This window comes from Hibiscus syriacus, unplaced genomic scaffold, assembly GCF_006381635.1.
Source record: "Hibiscus syriacus cultivar Baekdansim isolate YM2019G1 unplaced genomic scaffold, ASM638163v2 tig00110206_pilon, whole genome shotgun sequence".
Taxonomy (NCBI): domain Eukaryota; kingdom Viridiplantae; phylum Streptophyta; class Magnoliopsida; order Malvales; family Malvaceae; genus Hibiscus; species Hibiscus syriacus.
In genome coordinates this window covers 1,375,814-1,399,219 of record NW_024062627.1, presented here as the reverse complement: position 1 = coordinate 1,399,219, position 23,406 = coordinate 1,375,814, and the positions used below count along the sequence as shown (strand labels likewise).

Below are 23,406 nucleotides of genomic sequence, written 5' to 3'. Positions count from 1 at the left end.
TAACATTAGGCACTTATATTAATAAAAATAATTAAACATTTAAACAGAGAAAAGACATAATTTAGAAAAAAATTTATATTAAATCAACTAAAAAAATGATAAATTGATCATACATAAGTTCAGATAAACAAAGTTGGTGTTGCCGCCAATCAACAAAGACAATAAAAAAAGAGATGAACGATTTACCATTGAAGAAAGCTAGAAGAACTCACGTAACATTTAAAGTTCCAACCGGAAATATTATCAAAATGTATAACATTTTGTAACAACCCGAATATTTACAAAATAATATTAATTGAAATTGAAGGTTAATTGTGAGAATTGGGGAAAATTGGGGACTAAATTGAAAGATTTTAAAATTTGGAGTTTGTTTTAGAGTTAGAAATTCAGGGACTACGCCCTGAATTTACCCAATAAAATTAGGTAAGTTTAGTTTTAGATGATATATAAACAGAAAACCACTCCCCAAATCCCTTTCCCCTACGCCGATTTCCGATCTTAATTATGGCGTCGTCTGAATTCTGATCGTCGTTTTGAAACCATCGTTGTGTTCATCATCGAGTGAGAAACAAATCCTTCAAATTAATTGAAGCGAAACGCTGCCAAACGTCGGGAATTTGCAGTCAAAGTCTCGACGTTTTTGTTAGCTTTATTGCCGGGAAAATCTTAAATTCACCGCCGATCGTTGCTCTGTTTACGACACCTCATGCACCATCGTGTTCCTTGTGCCGTTTCGAGTCCGTCGGTGTCAACCTAGTTCGCCGTCGACGGCGGCGCGTGAGGAGGTGGAGCAGTCATAGATTCGGCCGAGTTAAATTCGAGCTCTCCGCCGTTCAAAAATTTGAACCGATTGTTGTAAGTATCTCGAAATCGCTCAAAAAAAAATTTTGAAAATTTTTCGTAATTTTTAGGTCCCCGAAGGACGTCCCACGCGCCATACGCGCCGCCGCAGGGAGAGTGGAGGGCTGGAAACCGGTTTGACCGGTTTTCAACCGGTTCTGATCGGTTTGACCCGGTTTGACCGGTCTGAACCGGTTCGAACCGGTTTGACCGGTCTGAACCGGTCTGACCCAACCCGACTGACCCGACCCGACCGTTGACCCGACCCGACCGTTGACCGTTGACTTCCTTTGACCAAAACTTAAAATGGCTCTGACCGACCCTTAAACGACCGTAAATCTTTTCCGAGTATACCTATTCTGATAGTTTTCGACGTCCCGAATCCGTTTCCGAAGTCCGTTTTGTCAAATTCGAACTCGAAGGCCTCCAAATGGATGGTCAAAGTGGTTGAGTTTGACTTTGATCAAGAATATGAATTTTCGAAAAGTCATACTTTATGTTTTTCGACGTCCTGATTCCGATTCCACAATTCGTTTGGCCAAATTCAGACTCGAAATACCCTAAAATGATAGTCAAACCCGAAAAATGCTTATATACTTAAGAATTTTAGCTTTGAACAATTAAGTAAGATTTGTGGCTGATTAATTATTATTGTTTGAAGGTACAAGAGACTCTCTGGATCGTTCGATAGCTCGACCCAGCTCTTCTAGATCAGTTAAACCACGTATAACAGTATTCACCCGTTCAAAAACTGTAGCAGAGCGTGGTGAAACCAGCAATAAATAGATCTACTATCTGAACCCATTATCGATGTGTGTTCTTGTTTACTACATAATGGTTTTATATGTTTTGAAATATGGTACATTGAAATCTATGGATTATTATTGTTGGTACACTGATTTATTGTTGATGATTTATGGACTTTGATGACTGGTATATAGATATTGATTTTGGGATGGATTGAACTACAAGTGTATAGCTCTGATCAAGCTAATAAACGGGCCTAATGTGACTCTTGAGGGCCCCAAGATGTTTCATTAGGTCGGCTTTCCTTTGCTGTGTGCTTAGGGTAAGCTATATGGACTTATTGACTTGGGCTTAAGGATACAAGCTTCATAGCCTATCCTTAAGTCGGCTTTCTTTTTGCTATGTGCATAAAGTAAACTATATGGAAAATAATTTTGGGAACTACTGATGGTGTACCAGAAAAGGGTTTAAACTATGATTTTCAAAAGTTAAACTATTTTACGAATTTGTGAGATTTACTGGACTATGATTTGTTTAATGTACCTATTGTGATTTTATGGTAATGTTGGGACACACTGAGCCTATCTCACCTTTCGAAAATGTTTTTCCCCTTTCAGATACTGTTGGTTAGATACCTCGGTTCGAGCACTTGGAGGATCAACATATCTCTTGAAGTATATCTGATTGTAATATTTTAATCTTGCAAGTTGACTTTATTCTGGTGACATTGACCTATTTTAAAGTATTGGATTTTATAATGATGATACTTTTACTATTACTATTCAGTTTATTGTGATTTTAATTTTTAAGATATATTTTAAATTAATTTATTACTGATTGGTTTTATATTTAAGAGTTAAGTTTTAATAGTATAATTTATTATAATTTCATGTCATGAATAATGTGATTTTACATTGATTGGATAACAGTTTTGGAAAATGTCTTTGTGATCCACTAGACTTAGTCGAAACGCATAGGCCGGGTTTAGGGGGTTACATTTATTGGTATAAGAGCTTTTGGTTTTTAAACCTCGGACTGTGAACGACTCCACATTGAAAATACAGTTTTTAAATATTTTACAAAACGAGTTACTAAGGCCATGTCACAAAGTTATTAAGATTTTAACTATGTTCGAGACTCCAAGTGCTTATCTAACCTTAAGTTTACCTTCTGTAGTAATCTCGAGATCCACCAAAATGAGTGCTAGACGTGGTCGTCGAACTAGCCGTGGACGAGGTTGAGTGGCTAGATTTGCAGATCCGATTGATGAGATACGAGTAGATCCCCCACCTCCGATAGGTGATCCTGCTCCTACGACCCCACGAATATGCCACCTACCGATGGTATTGGCATGACTAAACCGATCATAAGAGCGACCGATATTGAGTCATAGTCTACTGGAGTTGCATTGGATGAGAATTTTAGTAGACAGTTTCTGCAGTTAATACAAAGAGCAGTCAGAGTTACTGGTGTTGTATCTGAGGTTCCTATTTCACAGACGTTGATTGCCAATGGAGTTAGAACTTTTGGGGGACAGATTGGTGGAGCTCTTACTGAAGCCGAGGATTGGCTCCAGGATACAGAAAGACGCATGGATCAGTTGGGTTTGGACACAACTAAGAGATATCAGGGTGCTGTGGCGATGTTAGATGGCAATGCCTACACTTGGTGGGAGTCAGTGACCAGTAGTGTTCCTACCGATCGTTTGACCTGGAATTTCTTTAAGGATCACTTTTGGAGCCGTTTTCTGGGAGAGCGCTACTTAGCTCAGAGACGTCAGCAATTTCAAGACCTGATACAGGGAGACATGACTGTTTCTGAGTATGAGATCGAGTTCTTGAAGTTGTTGAAGTATGGATTCAGTATGGTACCTATTGAGAGAGATCGATGTCGTAAATTTGCCCTTGGACTCAGATACGAGTTGCGTAGGCAAGTTGTAACCCATCAGGATGAGATATTTGATGTGCTGGTGGGCAGACCCAAAGATGCTGAGGAGGTGGAGGTTTTAGCTTCTGGTAGAGAGCGTGTTGATCAGAAACGATCTAAGAAATTTTCAGGCCCTGTTGAGTCATCGGCACAGTCCGGGAAGAGGACTCGTAATTTGGCCCCTCAGAAAAGCAATACACGTTTCAGGCCTGCAGCATCCTCACCTTTAGCTGTCAGTCGAGGCGGTTCCTCGTCGTATTATAATGGGCCCCTTTGTGAGTATTGTGGTAAACAACACACAAGAGAATGTCATAAGAAGATGGGTCTTTGCTATCAGTGTGGATCTAGGGGTCATTATCGGAGGGTTTGTCCTCAGCTAGCTTCGTTTGAGCAGACCGCTACCCAAACTCCTGTGCGTTCTCAGACTACAGTACATACCCCAATTAGAGATCGTAGTCAAGGAAAGACTCGAGGATCAGCGTCCAGGATAGACAGTAGAGCCCGACCTCAGCAAAATAGAGGGCCAACAGCTTTTGAGGCTAGACAACCAGCTTTGGTTTATGCCACTAGACGTCGTGATAACAGAGATGAGCCTGAGGTTATTGCAGGTACATTTACTATTTATTCCATTCCATACTTTGCACTATTGGACAATGGCTCCACCCATTCCTATGCATCGAGCTCAGTATCTCGAAACCTTCAGATTCCGATCGAGAACACTGAAAATACTGTTACAGTTACGAGTCCAATAGGATAAGCGGTATTGGTGAATAAAGTATTTCGGCGTTGTCCTTTGGAGGTTAAGGGAGAAATTTTTCTCGCTGATCTTATGGAGCTTCCTTTAGAGGAGTTTGATCTAATTCTTGGGATGGATTGGTTGACTAAACACAAAGTAAATCTGGATTGCGAGTACAAGAGAGATACTCTGAAAACTTCTGATGGTCGGACCGTAGTGTTAATTGGTGAACGTCGCGGCTATCTCTCCAATATAGTTACAGCGATGGAAATTGATCGTATGATCCGGAAGGGATATGAGACTTTCATTGCCTGTATTTTGAACACCAAAGGTGCATTGTCCACGATCGAGGAGATTCGTACAGTTAGCGAGTTTCCGGATGTTTTTCCGGAGGAGTTGCCTGGGTTACCTCCTGATAGAGAGGTAGAGTTCGAGATTGAGACTTATCCAGGATCTTCACCTATTTCTATGGCACCTTATCGCATGGCTCTAAGGGAACTTAAGGAATTGAATGTCCAATTGCAAGAATTATTCGATCGAGGATTTATTCGACATAGTACTTCACCATGGGGAGCTCCAGTTCTGTTCGTGAAAAAGAAGGATGGGTCGTTGAGATTATATATTGACTATCGGAAATTGAACAAGATTACGGTAAAGAATAAATACCCACTACCCAGGATTGATGACTTATTTGATCAATTGCGAGGAGCTACTGTTTTCTCTAAGATTGATCTTCGTTCGGGGTATTATCAATTGAAAGTTAAAGGATCTGATGTTGCAAAGACGACCATTCGCACTAGATATGGTCATTATGAATTCTTAGTGATGCCTTTTGGTTTGACGAACGCTCCTGCAGCTTTCATGGATTTGATGAATCGGGTGTTCCGACCATATTTGGATCAATTTGTGGTGGTCTTCATTGACGATATTCTGATCTATTCTCGTACTGAGGCAGAGCATGACGAGCATTTGAAGATCGTTCTGCGGACTTTGAGAGAGCATCGTTTATATGGCAAACTAAGTAAGTGTGAGTTTTGGCTTCAAGAAGTGTCGTTTCTGGGGCATATTATTTCTGCGCTAGGTGTTCAGGTCGATCCCAGCAAGATAGAGACTATTATGAATTGGAAACGACCTAAGAACGTATCTGAGATCCGCAGTTTCTTGGGCTTGGCTGGTTATTATTGACGTTTTGTTGAGGGCTTCTCGATTATTGCTTCTCATTTGACAAAGTTGTTAAGGAAGAATGTGCCGTTTGACTGGGGCGAGGCACAACAGGAGAGCTTTGAGGAATTAAAGGCGGTTTTGACTCAAGCACCGGTGTTGATTCAACTATAGTCCGGGAAGGATTTTACAGTGTATAGTGATGCGTCATATTCAGGACTTGATTGTGTTTTAATGCAGGAAAGTAAGGTGGTGGCTTATGCATCCCGTCAGCTGCGACCACATGAGTGTAACTATCCTACTCATGATTTGGAGTTGGCAGCAGTAATTTTTGCCTTGAAGATTTGGAGACACTATCTTTATGGAGAGAAGTGTTACATTTTCACGGATCATAAGAGCTTAAAGTATCTTTTGACCCAGAATGAGCTTAATTTGAGATAGCGTCGCTGGTTAGAGCTTCTAAAGGATTATGATTACGTGATTGATTATCACCCTGGTAAAGCTAACGTTGTAGCGGATGCTTTGAGTCGAAAGACGGTATCGCAGTTGAGGTCTTTAATGGCCAAGATGAATTTATATGACGATGGCACTATGCTAGCAGAATTGCAAGTTATGTCGACCTTGGTTGATGAGATCAAGGATAAGCAGCCCCTTGATAGCTCCTTGCTTTCCATATTTGAGCAAGTAGAGCAGGGGACAAACTCAGATTACGCAATTGATCAGGATGAAGTTTTATGCTTTAAAGGTCGATATTGTGTGCCTGATGATGCTGAGTTGAGGCAGACTATCCTTACTGAGGCTCATAGTAGTCCATATGCTATGCACCCCGGAGGAGATAAGATGTACTGGAATTTGAGAGAGAGGTATCATTGGATTGGGATGAAGAAAGACATATCTGATTTTGTGGCTAGGTGTTTGACTTGTCAGCAAGTTAAGACAGAACATCAACATCCATCAGGTTTGTTACAGCCTATCAAGATTCCTGAATGGAAATGAGAGCGTATTACTATGGATTTTGTTACTGGCTTGCCTATGACTCATTCGAAAAAAGATTCAGTTTGGGTGATTGTTGACAGACTTACAAAGTCAGCTCACTTTATTCCTGTGCGGGTAAATTATACTTTGGACAAGCTGGCGAGATTGTATATTTCAGAGATTGTCCGATTACATGGTGTTCCATTGTCTATTATTTCTAATCGAGATCCGAGATTTACTTCAAGATTTTAGAAGGCGCTACATACGGCTTTGGGAACAAGATTGTATTATAGCACATCCTTTCATCCACAAACAGATGGTCAATCTGAGAGAGTGATACAGATTCTGGAGGATATGTTGCGGGGTTGCGTAATTGAACTTTTTACCTTTGGCTGAATTTGCTTACAATAACAGTTATCAGACCAGTATTTGTATGGCACCTTACGAAGCACTCTATGGGCGTAAATGTCGCACTCCAATCTGTTGGACTGAGTTGCGTGATAGGAAGACGTTGGGACCTGAGTTAGTACGAGAGACGGAGGACACAGTCAGATTGATCCGTGACCATCTCAAAGAGGCATATGATAGGCAGAAGTCTTATGCAGATCAGAGAAGGAAAAATATATAATTTGAGGTTGGAGATCAAGTCTTTTTAAAGGTATCACCATGGAAGAAAGTATTGAGATTTAGGCGTAAGGGTAAACTGAGTCCGCGATTTATTGGGTCGTATCCTATTCTGAAGAAAGTTGGACCTGTTGCTTATCAGCTTGAGTTGCATTCCCACCTCAATCGTATTCATGATGTCTTTCATGTATCAATGTTGAGGCGATATCATCCAGATCCAGATCACTTCATTCAGGTTGAGGATGTAGAGCTGAGACCTGATTTGTCATATGAGGAGGAGCCCATCCAGATCCTAGAAAGAGATGAGCTAGTTCTTCGGAACAGGCGCATTCCAATGGTCAAAGTTCAGTGGAGTAATCGTAGCCCCTCAGAAGCTACTTGGGAGACATTGGAGTCAATGGAGGTTCAATTTCCTCATCTAATTTCATAAGGTAAATTTCGAGGACGAAATTTCTTGTAGAGGGGGAGAATTGTAACAACCCGGATATTTACAAAATAATATTAATTGAAATTGAAGGTTAATTGTGAAAATTGGTGAAAATTGGGAACTAAATTGAAAGATTTTAAAATTTGGAGCTTGTTTTAGAGTTAAAGGAAATTCAGGGACTAAGCCCTGAATTTACCCAATAAAATTAGGTAAGTTTAGTTTTAGATGATATATACGTGGGGTGGTTTTCTGTTTCAAAACAGAAAACAACTCCCCAAATCCCCTTCACCCTGCGCCGGTTTCCGACCTTGATTTTGGCGCCGTCCGAATTTCGATCGTCGTTTTGAAACCACCGTTGTGTTCATCATCGAGCGAGGAACAAATCCTTCAAATTAATTGAAGCGAAACGCTGCAAAACGTCGGGAATTTGCAGTCAAAGTCTCGACGTTTTTGTTAGCTCTATCGCCGAGAAAATCTTAAATTCACCGCCGATCGTTGCTCCGTTTACGACATCTCCTGCACCATCGTGTTCCTTGTGCCGTTTCGAGTCCGCTGGTGTCAACCTTTTTCACCGTCGATGGTGGCGCGTGAGGAGGTGGAGCAGTCATAGATTCGGCCTAGTTAAAATCGAGCTCTCCGCCATTCAAAAATTTGAATCGATTGTTGTAAGTATCTCGAAATCGCTCAAAATAATTTTTAGAATTTTTTCTGTAATTTTTAGGGCCCTGGAGGACGTCTCACGCGCCACACGCGCCGCCGCAGAGAGAGTGGTGGGCTGGAAACTGGTTTGACCGGTCTGACCCAACCCGACTGACCCGACCCGACCGTTGACCCGACCCGACCGTTGAACGTTGACCGCTGACTTCCTTTGACCAAAACTTAAAATGCCTTTGACCGACCCTTAAACGATCGTAAATCTTTTACGAGTATACCTATTCTGATAGTTTTCGACGTCCCGAATCCATTTCTGAAGTCTGTTTTGTCAAATTCGAATCCGAAGGCCTCCAAATTGACGGTCAAAGTGGTTGACTTTGACCAAGAATCTGAATTTTCGAAAAGTCATATTTTATGTTTTTTGACGTCCTGATTCCGATTCCGCAATCCGTTTGGCCAAATTCAGACTCGAAATACCCCAAAATGATAGTCAAACCCGAAAAATGCTTATATACTTAAGAATTTTAGTTTTGAACAATTAAGTAAGATTTGAGGCTGATTAATTATTATTGTTTGAAGGTACAAGAGACTCTCCAGATCGTTCAACAGCTCGACCCAGTTCTTCTAGATCAGTTAAACCACGTATACCAGTATTCACCCGTTCGAAAACTGTAGCAGAGCGTGGTGAAACCAGCAATCAGTAGATCTACTATCTGAACCCATTATCGAGGTATATTCCTGTTTACTACATAATGGTTTTATATGTTTTGAAATATGGTACATTGAAATCTATGGATTATTGTTGTTGGTACACTGATTTATTGTTGATGATTTATGGACTTTGATGACTTGTATATGGATATTGATTTTGGGATGGATTGAACTATAATTGTATAGCTCTGATCAAGCTAATAAACGGGCCTAATGTGACTCTTGAGGGCCCCAAGATGTTTCATTAGGTCGGCTTTCCTTTGCTGTGTGCTTATGGTAAGCTATATGGACTTATTGACTTGGGCTTAAGGATACAAGCTTCATAGCCTATCCTTAAGTCAGCTTTCTTTTTGCTATGTGCATAAAGTAAGCTATATGGAAAATAATTTTGGGAACTACTGATGGTGTACCAGAAAAGGGTTTAAACTATGATTTTCAAAAGTTAAACTCTTTTACGAATTTGTGAGATTTACTGGACTATGATTTGTTTAATGTACCTATTGTGATTTTATGGTAATGTTGGGACACACTGAGCCTAGCTCACCTTTCGAAAATGTTTTTCCCCTTTCAGATACTGTTGGTTAGATACCTCGGTTAGAGCACTTAGAGGATCAACATATCTCTTGAAGTATATTTGATTGTAATATTTTAATCTTGCAAGTTGACTTTATTCTGGTGACATGGACCTATTTTAAAGTATTGGATTTTATAATGATGATACTTTTACTATTACTATTCAGTTTATTGTGGTTTTGATTTTTAAGATATGTTTTAAATTAATTTATTACTGATTGGTTTTATATTTAAGAGTTGAGTTTTAATAGTATAATTTATTATAATTTCATGTCATGAATAATGTGATTTTACATTGATTGGATAACGGTTTTGGAAAATGTCTTTGTGAACTACTAGACTTAGTCGAAACGCATAGGTCGGGTCTAGGGGGTTACATATTTTCTATTGTTTGGGTTAATATTTCCATTTTGGTCACACGCCAATGTATAATTTTACCAATTTTTAACTACCACAATAATTTCTCCGTCAAATATTAACGACAGATGATTTGATTGACACCATTTAAATAGTTAAATGATGTTATTAATAAAATTGAAAGATCGACAGTGAAATTAAACTTGTCCCATAATTAAGTGGACACTGTAGTTTACCCTAAGGCCTAAATTAGAAGTCAAGTGATAAAAGAAACGAATTCGAAAATGTTAGAATTAGTATAGTTTATAATTTAGTGGTCAAAACAAAAGTATGGTCAAAATTAAAGGTCAAGTGACCCTATAAATGTTGATTACGTATGCAATCATGATAATAAGTGCAATGAGTGAAGGAATAAAGAAGACACAAGTAGGATTCAAAAGATTAGGTGGTGCGACGTTTTAGTATACGGTTAAAATAAGGTGGTATCGATTTTATTATTATTTTAAATAATAAAATCGGTAAAAATGGTCGAAAATATAATTTTTTTACCGATTATAATTACCTATATAGGTAAACGCAGTAAAAAAATTCAGTCAAAAAAAATGATATTTTCGGTAAAGCGCTACCTAAAACATCATTTTTTTGACGGATTTTTTTACCTTGTTTACCTATATAGGTAATTATTACCGGTCAAAAAATGATATTTTCGATCATTTTTTTACCGATTTTATTATATAAAATAATAACAAAATCGATACCATTTTATTTTAACCTTATACTAAGGCGTCGCACTTGAACGTTTTCCATTAGGTGATGTAAGGGAATATTAGGTAAAACGCTTCTTGTGCGTCAAGAATCGCATTTAGCAGGCTAAATTAGAAAAATAATGAAAGAAAATAGAGCATTTCTTAAATATATTTAAGGAAATATCACATGTTCTATAATAATTGGACAAAATAATCGTGTGATGGAGGGAGGGGAAGCCGCCCACGGTTTATGATTATTTTGGTACAAAATTCAGGACCACATTGAAAGAAAAGGAAAATACAAGGGCCAACAATAAATTACATTAAATTTATTCAAATAGAAAATAAGATAAACTACCCGTTTAGTTCTAATATTTTTAACGGCGGTTATCAAATTGAAACTTAAACTAAACGTTAGGTATCAATTAGTTCGTTTCGGTTTATTAAGAATTTTTTTGATCAATTAACAACGCATACATCCTGCAGATACAACTACTCGAACTTATAACCTTTAGAGAAAATAATATTTCATTTTATTACCGAGGCAACTTGGTGGGTTCCATTTGTTACTTGTATTATTAATACATTTAACACTCATAAATTTGTGTATTGGTTTTTACGAGTATTTAAATATATCATTCGTAATTTTTTAATTGAGTGGTTAGGGATAATGTCCATTTATGAATTGTTGTTGCTTGCTTGGTTTGATTTGTGTTTTTGTAGTGAATTTTCTGTAATATATTTTTGGGCCCTGTTAATCTACTTTTCTTATAATTTGGGCTTTACTAACTTTTGACCCTTATATTTTTTTCTTTCAATTTGATCCTCAATTTTCACACTAAATCACACGGCGACTTTGCCTAATTCACCTCCACCACACGATTAGTTTGCCCAAATTATAGAAAATGCTCTATTCTCCTAAATATATTTCCGGTTACAAAACAAATATCTCCACCATTCCACAGCCATAAATTCCGGACTTTAATGCTTTGTTTTCACGTGATCTTTAAATTATTTTTGTATTTATATAATTTTTAATAAATTCATAAATTATTTTATAAAAAATGATATATTTACGTTTCCATACCTTTTAATAAATTTTAACTGTTTTTTTCCGTATTATATAATCAGATTAATTGAAATGTTTCCTAATTTGTTCTGAGAACATACAGTAGGAAAACGACACAGCAAAAGACAATATCTGACATGGAAAACCTCAATCTTTTTCATACAATAAATTAGCATGTCGTTAAAAGCTGCCGATTGGCCGGCCGGGGACGTCTTATTAGTCATCTCCATTTTACCTAAAGCTGTAAACTAGTTGAATTGAGTTAGAGTACTCGATAACTTGAAAAAATGATTTTCACTATACCTAAAAATTCACAAGTTTAAAATTATTAAGTTTAACTCGAATTTAGAATAAAAATTTGAAGCTCGACTCAACTTGAAAATTTACAAACTTAAAAATTTTAAGTTCGACTCGAAATAAAAAATTGAAACTCGACCCGGGCTATAAAAAAACTTAAACTCGACCCAGGCTATAAAAAAACTTAAACTTTAAATATTCTCACACTTAGCTCGATTAATGCTCAAATTCGATATTGAAACCTAAACCTTAATTACATGAAAATCTTGTTTTATATTTTAAAAAATATAAATATAAATATTAGTAATAATTTAATTTTAAAATATAAAATTTTAATATATTATTTTTTGAGTTGGTGTCAACCTTTTTGAGTCGGATATCATGTACTTTGCTTCGGGCCGTTAAGAATTCGAATCGAGTACATTTGATTCGAGGGTTGATCAAACTTTGACCAGATCGATCTTGAATAGCTCATGATTTGTCTCATCTCACTAAAAACTCTAATTCTACTTGAAAACGTAGTTAAGGTTATGCATATTTAAATATTTATAGACATTTCTAATGAAAAATATTTATTTATTTTTATTAATATAATATTTTATTTTGAATATTCAAATTACTATTTACAATGAAATATAATCTTAGTAGTGTGTATCGATATATAATTTTAGTGATATGTATCTTTGTGTACACTCATTTTAGAATTTCACCTCTTAATTCACGCGTTTGATATTTTTTTAATTTAATTAATAAATTTTAGTCAGGTCTATATTAATTTTAAAATTTGTCAAATTTATTATTTTATATGCAATTAAGTATCTAATTTTCTTAATAATACAATTAGGTAGTTAACCTTTTCGGTGTATTTAAGTATCAATTTTTTAAAAAATTATACGTGTTCAATTTTGATTCGCTCATAATTACGAGTTTAATGTTGTTTAGTTATGCATATAATAAATGCTAAAAAAAATAACTACTAAAATTTTAAGCAAGAACAATAGCATATCTAAAAATATTTTTAAAGATAGACACACATGCATTAATAATATAATTTTTTGTATGGGTGAATAAAAAAATTTCAGCGTGAGCACAATCAATAACGTAAATAATTAACTAAAGAAATTTTGAATTTTAAAGTGAACGTGTCCACCCTAAACTAAGAATGGATTCGCAGCTGATTATACCTTTTCTTAAAATATTAGTTACTAATTGCGCCAAAAAATATTAAACGTTGGGTATTGTACCAAAAAAATTAGATATCTAATTACACTAGGGAAATTGAGTACTACATTGCATATGTGTGGAACTTAAGTACCAATAACTATATTTTAACCTATTTATTTATACATAGTCTAAATTAATTATTCAACTAATAAAACTCTCTTCTCCAAGCACTGCAAGACAAAAACGATAACATATTAAGTCGATAAAGATTCCATTATTTTCTTACATAAACAAACCCACTTCTTATATATTCCAAAACCTCATTTCTGAAATCCTAAAGAGAATCATCTAATTTTTTTTACCACTATGGCCAATTGCAGCCCTTCTTCTGATCAGAAACCAGGTGATTAATTCTTCTGTTTTTTTTTAATTAGTGTTCTTCGGGTGTTTTTGAACAATTTCAGCTTATTTGTTGCTTTGTTTCTTCTTCGTTTGAGTTGGAAGATGAAATGGCTTCAATGGAGCATGGAAGTGAAAATGATGTTAAAGTTCATGTGTTCTCATCATCATCAGAGGTTAATACTTTAAACCCAAAGCCCAAATTTTTATTTTCCATTTGATTTTGGGTCTGTTTTTTCTTCAATGGGGGAAAAAAGTTTGGTTGTTCAGCAATAAAAAACGTTACGGTTGTGTCATCAGTTGATAGGAAAGCTGCACGAGAAGTGGAGTCCGGAACAGAAGAAACCGTATCCGGCTATGTATTCCAGCGTTGTCGGAGGGATCATTCTCGATCCTGCCATGATGGTGATCCCCATTGATGATCACATGGTTCATCGAGGGCACGGCGTGTTCGATACGGCCGTCATTCTAGATGGGTAGGTTCGTGGTTTATCTGTTTTCCGTACAAAGGAGATTGATAGTTTAGGATCCTGTTTGATGATTGAATGAATCAGGATGAAATTTCAGGTTCATGATAACTCTTTGATGCGTTAGTTAACATATGTTTATAAAGCTTAATATAAACTGTCCTGTTTCTGTAGCTATCTCTATGAGCTGGATGCTCATTTAGATCGCTTCCTTCGATCAGCATCGAAAGCAAGAATCACGTCTCCGTTTCCTCGATCGACTCTCCGTAGTATTCTCGTGCAGTTGACTATGGCGTCCCAGTGTAAGGAAGGAACTCTGCGTTACTGGTTGAGTGCCGGTCCGGGTAATTTCTTGCTTTCTCCTTCTGGATGTCCAAAATCTGCATTCTACGCTGTAGTCATCGATGACGTCGTCTCGCAACACAACGACGGGGTTAAAGTGATAACCTCGACTATCCCTATGAAATCGCCTCTTTTCGCTACAATGAAGAATGTGAATTACTTGCCAAATGTTCTTTCAGTAATGGAAGCCGAAGACAAGGGTGCATTTGCTTCGATTTGGGTTGATGAGGAAGGTTTTATCGCCGAGGGTCCGAATGTGAATGTTGCATTTATAACCGATGATAAGGAGCTTATTTTGCCTTCGTTTGATAAGATCCTAAGCGGATGTACCGCAAAAAGGCTTCTCGAATTAGCACCTAAGTTGGTCGAACAGGGGCGTCTTAAAAGTGTCAAAACTGCCGATCTTACCGTCGAGGAAGCCAAACGTTCGACTGAAATGATGTATATAGGAAGCACCCTACCGATATTGCCGATCATTGCGTGGGACGAACAGCCCATCGGAGATGGTATGTAGGATTTTCGGCCTAGCGACTATGTATTAGTTCCGTTGTTCTTACCAAAGTAAGCTTATTTTGATCTCTTGATGCAGGAAAAGTGGGATATTTGACAATGGCACTCTCCGATCTGCTTTGGCATGATATGGTGGCCGGCCCCGATACACAGAGGCTCTGCGTGCCGTATATTAACTGAATCCGGCATTCGTCAAGGGTGCTTGGAAAGGGCTGATGCTGCTAGGCGTCTCACTAGTTATTATTCCAGCTGCATGTCCTTGCCCCGTCTGCTTTAGTTTTGCTTCTTTCAAAATGAGCGAGCCGAAAGGTTCCAAATAAGAGGCCCATCTCGTGTACTATTGTGCGTGTTATTTAGTAAAAACATAATGTTGAAGACAAAATGTGATTTTCCAGCAACTCTGTAAACATCTTTTTTAACAAACTCGAAACACAGTTAAATATGGTTGAAACAATGCAATCACAGAAGATAGATATATAAACATGATACTGATATAAAAACTATCAAAACTACGTCATAAATATATCATGCTATTATATTTTTATTTTATAAACATTTAATTTAATTGTGTATTGAAATTATTGTTAATTATAGAAGTTAAATTCAAAGACTATGATTGTTTTTGACTTGATTACAATTCTTACATTCATTCATGAATAAATATATGTAAACTTAATATTTTAAATTCATTTAAAAAAAAAGAACTATTTTCATCAGTTCAATAAAAATATAAAATTGGACTATTAATGAATAAATATAGTTTTTAAAGATTCTCACTTACTTCGTATCTTAAAGAAGAAAATCAACTAAATTGAAAATAGACATTAAACACTGCTTGTAGTTTCCAGAATCTTTTAACTTATCACAGTACAATTGCTTATGATTCACAATTACATGTAACCATCTTTACACTAAACATTAAACCTTCATCCAGACTGATTTATCATATCTTAAGACGAGATCCACAAATAAAGTCGCAGTGTAAATATCCGTAGAGAAGCCCTAACCGACCATTTCCACAAGTAGTCGTGTTGCCTTCAAGGTATAAATGTTTCGAAAAAGCCCCTGAATCATTACATTATAACAACGGCTATTAGGCAAACAATCATCATCTCCCATGCTCCTAAACAGTTGGTATGCTTCATCTGGCAATCTCTCTTTAGACAATCTACCAATCATAATGGTATACGTGTAAACAGTGGGTTTTAAACTGTTGAATGACAGTTTATGAAATAATTCCTTCGCAACATCAATATGTCCGGCTTTGCACAACCCATCGATCAGATTATTATAAGAGACTATATAAAGTTCCAGTCCGTTGTTCCACATTACTTGAAAAAGTCTCAATACCTCTTCGAGTTTACCTGTTTGGAATAAACCATCCAGCAAAATCGAACATGTCACCATATTTGGAACTAGTCTAGAAGCAAGCATCTTCCTCAAAAATTCTCATGCAGTTGAAACTCTCCCTAACTGAAACAGACTTTGCATAAGAGTACTGTATGTGACAGCATCCGGGTTTGGCCCTTTTTGAGACATTTCATCAAAGAGTTCCACTGCTTCGTCTAACCTGTTAGCTTTGCAATATCCATTGACCATTGTGTTGTAACTAACAACATCAGGTGCACAACCCTTCTCAATCATCAACTGTAGAACTCCTCTAGCTTTATCTACTTTGTTTAGCAAGCAATGGCCGTTTATTAATGCAGAATAGGTAACAACATCAGGCTCAATGCCTTGTTTTATCGTTTTGTCAATAATATCTTCAACTTCAGAGATCATCCCTTCTTTGCAATATGAATCAATCAATGCATTATACGAGACAATATCAGGCTCAATGCCTAGCTTTATCATTGTGTCAACAATATGCTCAGCTTCAGAAACCATACCTTCCTTGCAATGTGCATCGATTAATATATTAAATGTGACAATATCGAGGGAAATACCGTTGTCCACCATTTCATTCAAAAGCCTTGTTGCCTCCATTTGCTGGCCCGAATCATACACACCTCGAATTAGGCAATTGTGAGTAATGGTGTTTGGTCTAATGCCCTTAACCTTCAATTCAGATAAGAGATCGAGAGCCCATGCTTACAAAGACAGTCGATGACAGTGCTGTATGCAACAATATTGGGTTTGAAACCTCTTCCTTCCATCAGCCTTAGAAACCTAACAGCTTTATCTGTACTGCCGATCTTACATAAACCCTTAAGAACTGTATTGTAAACAATTAAATTAGGTTGATACCCCTTTTCAACCATTTCATCAAACAAACTCACAGCCAGAGAAATCTTACTTTGCTTACAAAGTCCATTAATCAGAGTGGACAGAGTTACAACACTAGGTTCAACACCTAACTTCGGCATTTCCCCCAAAACAGAATACCCAAAATCAACACGACCTAATTGAGAAAAGCAATTAATCAAGATGTTAAAAGAATAAACATTATGATAAACTCCTGGAAATTCCATCCGGCTATACATGGAAATCACAAGGGCGTAATGTTTCATCCTAACAACGGCAGCTAATAATTTAGAGAATTCAACTATGGAAGGCTTCGGATACTGCTCAATCATCTTGTCAAACACACTCAAACCATCACCAACACTGTGGAAACTATCATATTTTTTTCGCTTTCCACTTACAGAGATGGATTTTTTTTATTTAAAGCATCGATGTGGGTAGCAAAGGGGTTAACAGAAAAAGAACAAGTAGAGTGGAAATTAGAAAGATTCCTTCGGGCATTGACAACGGGAGAAGAAATAAGCTTTCCCATATCTTGAAATGGAAAAGGAAAGGCAGTTGCTGAGCTTGAAATAAGACAGCAAATGGTGGACAACTTTGTTTTTTCTCGCCTCACCTGTAGAGAAGGGATAGTAAAAGCTTTCCCGACCCTACACAATAGCAAACAGAAGGTTGTTTAGGGGATCTTCCCTCATTTGGGCCGCGAAAACGAAACTAAACGAGTCATTCTTTGTGATTCTCTGTCGGGAAATTGTAAATTAAAGGGTAAACTATATGGGAGGTCTCTTATGTTTTTGGTTTATCTGAGTTTGGTCATCAGTTTAAAAAAATGATTTTTGGTTGATTAGTTCGATTTTAGTCCCTCAACTGTTAACTCTCGTTAATCTATTAACAGAAGTTTGAATTGACAATTTCAAAAAACCATAATTTTCTTTTTCTTTTTCACTTTTTCTTCTTCTTCCACACTTAACTGTCACGAACACCAAAAGTGACGTGGCTAGTAGTAAGAAATACTTCTGATAAGTACCTCTACAACCACTTTTCGGTCGTCTTCTTTAAGTTTAATGGGAAGTGGGAAATTGTTTTGTTGCGGCAAAGTTAAGCATTCTTACCTATGTAGAAGAATTACTTTTTAATTGCAAACTATTACTTTTGTTAATGGATTGACGGTTGAAGGACTAAAATTGAACGGACTGATAACGTAAATGAATATTGTAGTTAAGGTCACTTTTGTTGCATTTTCTTATGATTTGGCAATTCAACTATTGATTCTTATGATTTGGTCATTAATTTATAGTTTCTAATTTTACTTATGAAATTTAATTAACCTTTAAAAAAACTCTTTTTTAGCCTCAAACTTTTATTTGATTCATTTTCTTCATCATTTTAAAAAAAAATATCAAAAACTATCTCAACTTCTCTTTTAACTCACAATAATGACAATATCACTACTCAGAGTCAATGTCACTCCAACCACCTTCTTTAATCGATAATGAAAATGAATCAATCTTTCTCTATCGTATTTCCTCTTTTCTAGAATAATTTTATTTCCTTGAATAAAAAGGTTTCTTATTAATATTGTAAACTATCAAACTATTATTATCCAATACCATCTTCAATCAAAAGCAATGTTGTTTGATTCATCTTTTTCTTCTCTATAAAATGATCGGTTTAAACTCGTTGGAAAATATTTCAAAATCCTCAAATTCTAAAATGAAACTAATTTTTTTTTTAAAAAAATATCTTTCATCGTTAATTGTTAGATCAACTTGACACCAAATCATGTTACTCTCTTTAATTTGTGTTACACATTTACGGATAGAATTCATTGATGGCTATTCTGATCATCAATAGCTTGTCGTGGCCAAATTAAGGGTTTATTTATTGCAATAATGTCTTCGAGTGTGTGGCAGATAATTTTAGGTTAAAATATAGGGTAAACTACATAAAACAATTGAAGTTCGCAATGGAGACACCAACTGCAATCCCAACATGTTTTTATGGAAAGTTAGCTACCTTACACACAACTTAGATGAATAATAATGCTGGAAGGAGGTTCTCTAGGTTCATTAACCATGGGTGTGTGTTTTGAAGAAATTGTAAATTTTTATTTGGTATGATCCCAATTGAGTCCACGTTCACATACTGCTATAGTTGGTTTGCTAAGGAAGATGAGAGCCATGGAGAGGGGAAGAAGGTTTGAGCGAGTGACTTAAGTGGTTTGTTTAAGGATTTTGTTGTACTTGATTATGTTGGGTTAAGAAAGGGGTTATTTAGAATTTAGGGTTTAGGGTATTCTTCTTAACATGGATGGACAACCAATGAGGATAGATCGGAGGTTGCTTTGTGAAAAATGAATCAATATATCCTTAAAAATAGCTTACAACTCATCCTAAAATAATCCATATTAAATTAAAATAATTTTAATAAGATATATTCGGTAGTGTGATTACACCTTCATTCTTAATATTTTATAACTAATAAATTTATGACATATTTTAAATAAAATAAAATAAAATAAATATTAATATAAGTATTATTTTTTAATATAGTAATACCTTAATTGCTAACAGCAGACTAGTTTTATTATGACCCTAGCATTTACTTATAAAGGCATAATAAGCCTATAGTTTAGTTTTAACAGTTTTTCATGGCCTCCGTTGTCGACATAATTAACTATATTATTAACATAATGAGATATCGCCGTAACCATTTTTAGAATCGGTATTCTGATCCGTCTAGAAAAAAGAAAAGAAAAGAAACACAATCTGTGAATTTTAAAAACTTTATTTGGTAACAATATTTCCATTAGAATTTGAAAATATCAGTTTATTTTTCTTTTAGAACACAATTTGAAAAGCAAATAAAGGTATCATGCTGCTTATTATTTAGTTGTGATATTTCTACACTTATATTTTAATCATTAAAAATTAGTTTGTAAACAAAGATCAATTGGTGTCGTGGTGTAGTTGGTTATCATGTCAGTCTTACACATTAGAAGTCTCCGGTTCAAATCCAGGTGACGCCATTGATTTTCAAATTTTTAGCATTTTCTTCTTTCGATAGAAGGAGGAAAAATTAAGGGTGTGTTTGGTTCACGAAATGTAAGATTACCGTCGAGAATAAGATTATCAAAATGTAACATTACCTAACACATTACTCAGAATGTTGCGTTGTAGTGTTTGGTTAAAGAAATAAAAGATTATTCGAATGTATATTTTACCAAATTGTCCTTATTATATATTTGTTATTTTAACAAGTTGAATTCTACTATAATTTTACTATAATTAATTTATATATTTTCTTTAAAAATTTTAAATTCATAAAATTTATATAATTTTTTTACAAAATTAAAAAGATAAATAGGTTTAACGAAAGGTTAAAATTTTATTTTAACCCATGAACTTTATATAAAATTCTAATTATGAAATTTTTTTTGTGAATCTAAAATAATTTAAAGATAAATTTGCAATTTAACTTTCATAAAATTTTTTTTATTCAACGACAAAATAAGTATATTTTTGAATTTTTTTAAGGGCATTTTAGTCCAAAATATCGGGAATGTAACAATACCTAAGGGAATGGGGAATCACATTCCCGGTAATAAGCCCCCAAAATACCACTATTGAGAATAACTTATTACTCCAATCCAAACGAGAGAATGACATTCCATTCTCCCAGTAATCTTACATAACCTGATCCAAACGCCCCCCTAAAAGATCATGAAGTTGCCAGTGGTCGAACTCAGGTCACCCACGTGACAGGCGGAAATACTTACCACATAGTACACGACTTTAGTGGGGGCTAACTTGTTACAAACTATTTATCACAGTACTAGGACATTTTTAATGTTTATGATTTCAAGGAGAGCACTGTACTATACTCTGTCTGATCTTTACCTTGGATGAAATTTGACGGATTAGAGATACATGTTTTCAACAACCAATAGATGAAGGATGAGATTCCCCCCCCCCCCTCAATCAAAGTTTAATTTATGAATAATATAAAGTCCCGAACTGAGGATTTAAAACAAGTAGAAGCAAACATTAAAAGAAATCATGATCTGAGAAAGAATCAATGCTAATGCTAAGAGAAACAAACTGGTTCATTTGAGCCAATGCGTACCTGGTTTGGACAAGGACAAATGATCAGATATTCTTTTACAATTGCTTATTTCGGATCGAAATATCAGCTGAACTGAAACAGCCTACGTATACAACTCGCAAATCATTTGAGTACAGATTGAGTAATAACCATTAGTATACCCTTCCAACAAAGACTTTAATGAGCAAACCAATGAATGTTCATTGTAAAACAACCTCAATTCCTCCATAGATCAACTAAATAGAAAAGAGACTCAACACTCATTGTAGTTTCCAGAATCTTCAACTTATCACCGTACAATTGCTTATAAATAAATCGTTCCACAATTACAAGTAACCATCTTTACACTAAACCTTAAACCTTCATCAAGATTGATTTATCAGAACCTAAGATGAGATTCACAAATAAAGTGGCAGTGAAAATATCTGCAGAGAAGCCCTTACCCACCATTTCTTCAAGAACTTGTGCTGCCTTCAAGGTATAACCATTTTGAAGAAGCCCCAGAATCATTACATTATAACAACAGCTATTAGGCAAACAGTCATTGTCTCCCATGCTCCTAAACAATTGGTATGCATCGTCTGGCAATCCCTCTTTAGACAATCCATCAATCATTCTGGTATACGTGTAAACATCCGGTTTTAAACCATTGAATGAGAGTTTCTGAAATAATTCCTTCGCAACATCAATATGCCCAGCTTTGCACAACCCATCGATCAGATTATTATAAGAGACGATATTAAGTTCCAGTCCGTTGTTCAGCATAGCTTGAAAAAGTTTCAATGCCTCTTCGAGTTTACCTGCTTTGCATAAACCATCCAGCAAAATCGAACATGTCACCAAATTTGGAACTAGTCTAGAAGCAAGCATCTTTCTAAAAAATTCACATGCAGTTGAAACTCTCCCTAACTGGAACATGCTTTGCATAAGAGTACTGTATGTGACAACATCCGGGTTTGGTCCTTTTTGAGACATTTCATCAAAGAGTTCCATTGCTTCGTCTAACATGTTAGCTTTGCAATATCCATTGATCAACGTGTTGTAACTAACAATATCAGGTGCACAACCCTTCCCAATCATCAACTGTAGAACTCCTGTAGCTTTGTCCAATTTGTTTCCCAAGCAATGGCCGTTTATTAATGCAGAATAGGTAACAACATTAGGTTCAATGCCTTGCTTTATCATTTTGTCAACAATATGCACAGCTTTAGCAACCATCTCTTCCTTGCAATGTGCATCAATCAATGCATTATATGTGAAAACATCAGGCTCAATGCCTTGTTTAATCATTGTGTCAACAATATCTTCAGCTTCAGAGATCATCCCTTCCTTGCGATATGCATCGATCAATATATTATATGTGACAATATCGAGGTTAATCTTATTATCCACCATTTCATTCAACAACCTTGTTACCTCCATCTTCTGACCCGAATTACACATACCATGAATTAAGCAATTGTAAGTAATGGTATCTGGTTTAATGCCCTTAACCTTCACTTCAGAGAAGAGATGGAGAGCTTCCTTTATCAACCGGTGCTTACAAAGACAGTCGATGACAGTGTTGTATGCTACAATATCGGGTTTGAAACCTCTTCCTTCCATCATCCTTAGAAACTTAACAGCTTTATTTGTACTGCCGATCTTACACAAACCATTGAGAACTATATTGTAAACAATTAAATTAGGTTGATACCCCTTTTCAACAAATTCATCAAACAAACTCACAGCCTGATAAATCTTACCTTGCTTGCAAAGTCCATTAATCAGAGTGGACAGAGTTACAATATCAGGTATTTTCCCCAAAACAGAATACCCAAAATCAACCCGACCTAATTGACAAAAACAATTAATCAAGATGTTCAAAGAATAAACATCATGAGAAACTCCAAGTAATTCCATCCGGCTATACATAGAAACGACAAGGGCATAATGTTTCATCCTAACAACGCTTCCTAATAGTTTATTAAATTCCACGATGGAGGGCTTTGGGAACTTTCCAATCATCTTGTTAAACACAAAAAAAGCATCACGAACACTATGGAAGCCATCATACTTTATATCCTTTCCATTTACAGGCTTGGATTTCTTATCTAAAGCATTGATGTGGGTAGTAAAGGGGTTAACAGAAGAAGAAAAAGAAGAGTGGAAAATAGAAAGATTGCCTCCACCATTAGCAACAGAAGGAAGAATGAGAGAAGAAATAAGCTTACCCATATCTTGAAATGGAAAAGCAAGAGCTGAGATTGAAATGAGACAACTTCGTTTTTTCTCGCCTCACCTGTAAAGAAGAGTATAAAAGCTTTCTCGGCTCTACACAATAGCAAACATGA

The 23,406-nt window shown here is 35.9% G+C and overlaps 4 protein-coding genes across 5 annotated transcripts; 1 reads left to right on the top strand and 3 right to left on the bottom strand.

Moving 5' to 3' along the window:
- The first annotated feature begins 13,320 nt into the window (after positions 1-13,320).
- Positions 13,321-15,097, top strand: LOC120219455 (D-amino-acid transaminase, chloroplastic-like). Of its 2 annotated transcripts, none has more exons than XM_039216276.1 (5): positions 13,321-13,410; positions 13,512-13,582; positions 13,707-13,882; positions 14,048-14,721; positions 14,805-15,097. In XM_039216276.1, the coding sequence occupies exons 1-5, from the start codon at positions 13,374-13,376 to the stop codon at positions 14,903-14,905; spliced, it is 1,059 nt and encodes a 352-aa protein (XP_039072207.1). In that variant the 5' UTR covers positions 13,321-13,373; the 3' UTR covers positions 14,906-15,097. The 2 variants fall into 2 exon arrangements, with proteins under 2 accessions (XP_039072207.1, XP_039072208.1); XM_039216277.1 differs by having other exon boundaries at positions 13,337-13,410; positions 13,518-13,582.
- A 630-nt stretch (positions 15,098-15,727) lies between these two features.
- On the bottom strand, positions 15,728-16,711 carry LOC120219254 (pentatricopeptide repeat-containing protein At1g62930, chloroplastic-like). The gene is made up of 2 exons (XM_039216090.1): positions 16,210-16,711; positions 15,728-16,089 (listed from the first exon to the last, which is right to left on the bottom strand). The coding sequence occupies exons 1-2, from the start codon at positions 16,709-16,711 to the stop codon at positions 15,728-15,730; spliced, it is 864 nt and encodes a 287-aa protein (XP_039072021.1).
- A 74-nt stretch (positions 16,712-16,785) lies between these two features.
- LOC120219253 (pentatricopeptide repeat-containing protein At1g62914, mitochondrial-like) lies at positions 16,786-17,301 on the bottom strand. The gene has a single exon (XM_039216089.1). It carries the CDS (start codon positions 17,299-17,301, stop codon positions 16,786-16,788), a length of 516 nt encoding a protein of 171 aa, XP_039072020.1.
- A 4,025-nt stretch (positions 17,302-21,326) lies between these two features.
- LOC120219460 (pentatricopeptide repeat-containing protein At1g63330-like) lies at positions 21,327-23,349 on the bottom strand. Its single transcript, XM_039216286.1, has one exon. The coding sequence runs from the start codon at positions 23,288-23,290 to the stop codon at positions 21,428-21,430; it is 1,863 nt and encodes a 620-aa protein (XP_039072217.1). The 5' UTR covers positions 23,291-23,349; the 3' UTR covers positions 21,327-21,427.
- Between the last annotated feature and the right edge of the window lie 57 nt (positions 23,350-23,406).

Excerpts from the sequence above, each read along its gene's own strand:
- LOC120219455 (XM_039216276.1), top strand. The coding sequence starts at position 13,374 with ATGGCCAATTGCAGCCCTTCTTCTGATCAGAAACCAG. Across the intron at positions 13,411-13,511 it reads TTCTTCTGATCAGAAACCAG|ATGAAATGGCTTCAATGGAG; the intron begins GTGATTAATTCT and ends TTGAGTTGGAAG. Across the intron at positions 13,583-13,706 it reads TGTTCTCATCATCATCAGAG|TTGATAGGAAAGCTGCACGA; the intron begins GTTAATACTTTA and ends TTGTGTCATCAG.
- LOC120219254 (XM_039216090.1), bottom strand. The coding sequence starts at position 16,711 with ATGGAGGCAACAAGGCTTTTGAATGAAATGGTGGACAACGGTATTTCC. Across the intron at positions 16,090-16,209 it reads ATACAGTACTCTTATGCAAA|GTAAACTCGAAGAGGTATTG; the intron begins GTCTGTTTCAGT and ends TATTCCAAACAG.
- LOC120219253 (XM_039216089.1), bottom strand. The coding sequence starts at position 17,301 with ATGATTGAGCAGTATCCGAAGCCTTCCATAGTTGAATTCTCTAAATTA.
- LOC120219460 (XM_039216286.1), bottom strand. The coding sequence starts at position 23,290 with ATGGGTAAGCTTATTTCTTCTCTCATTCTTCCTTCTGTTGCTAATGGT.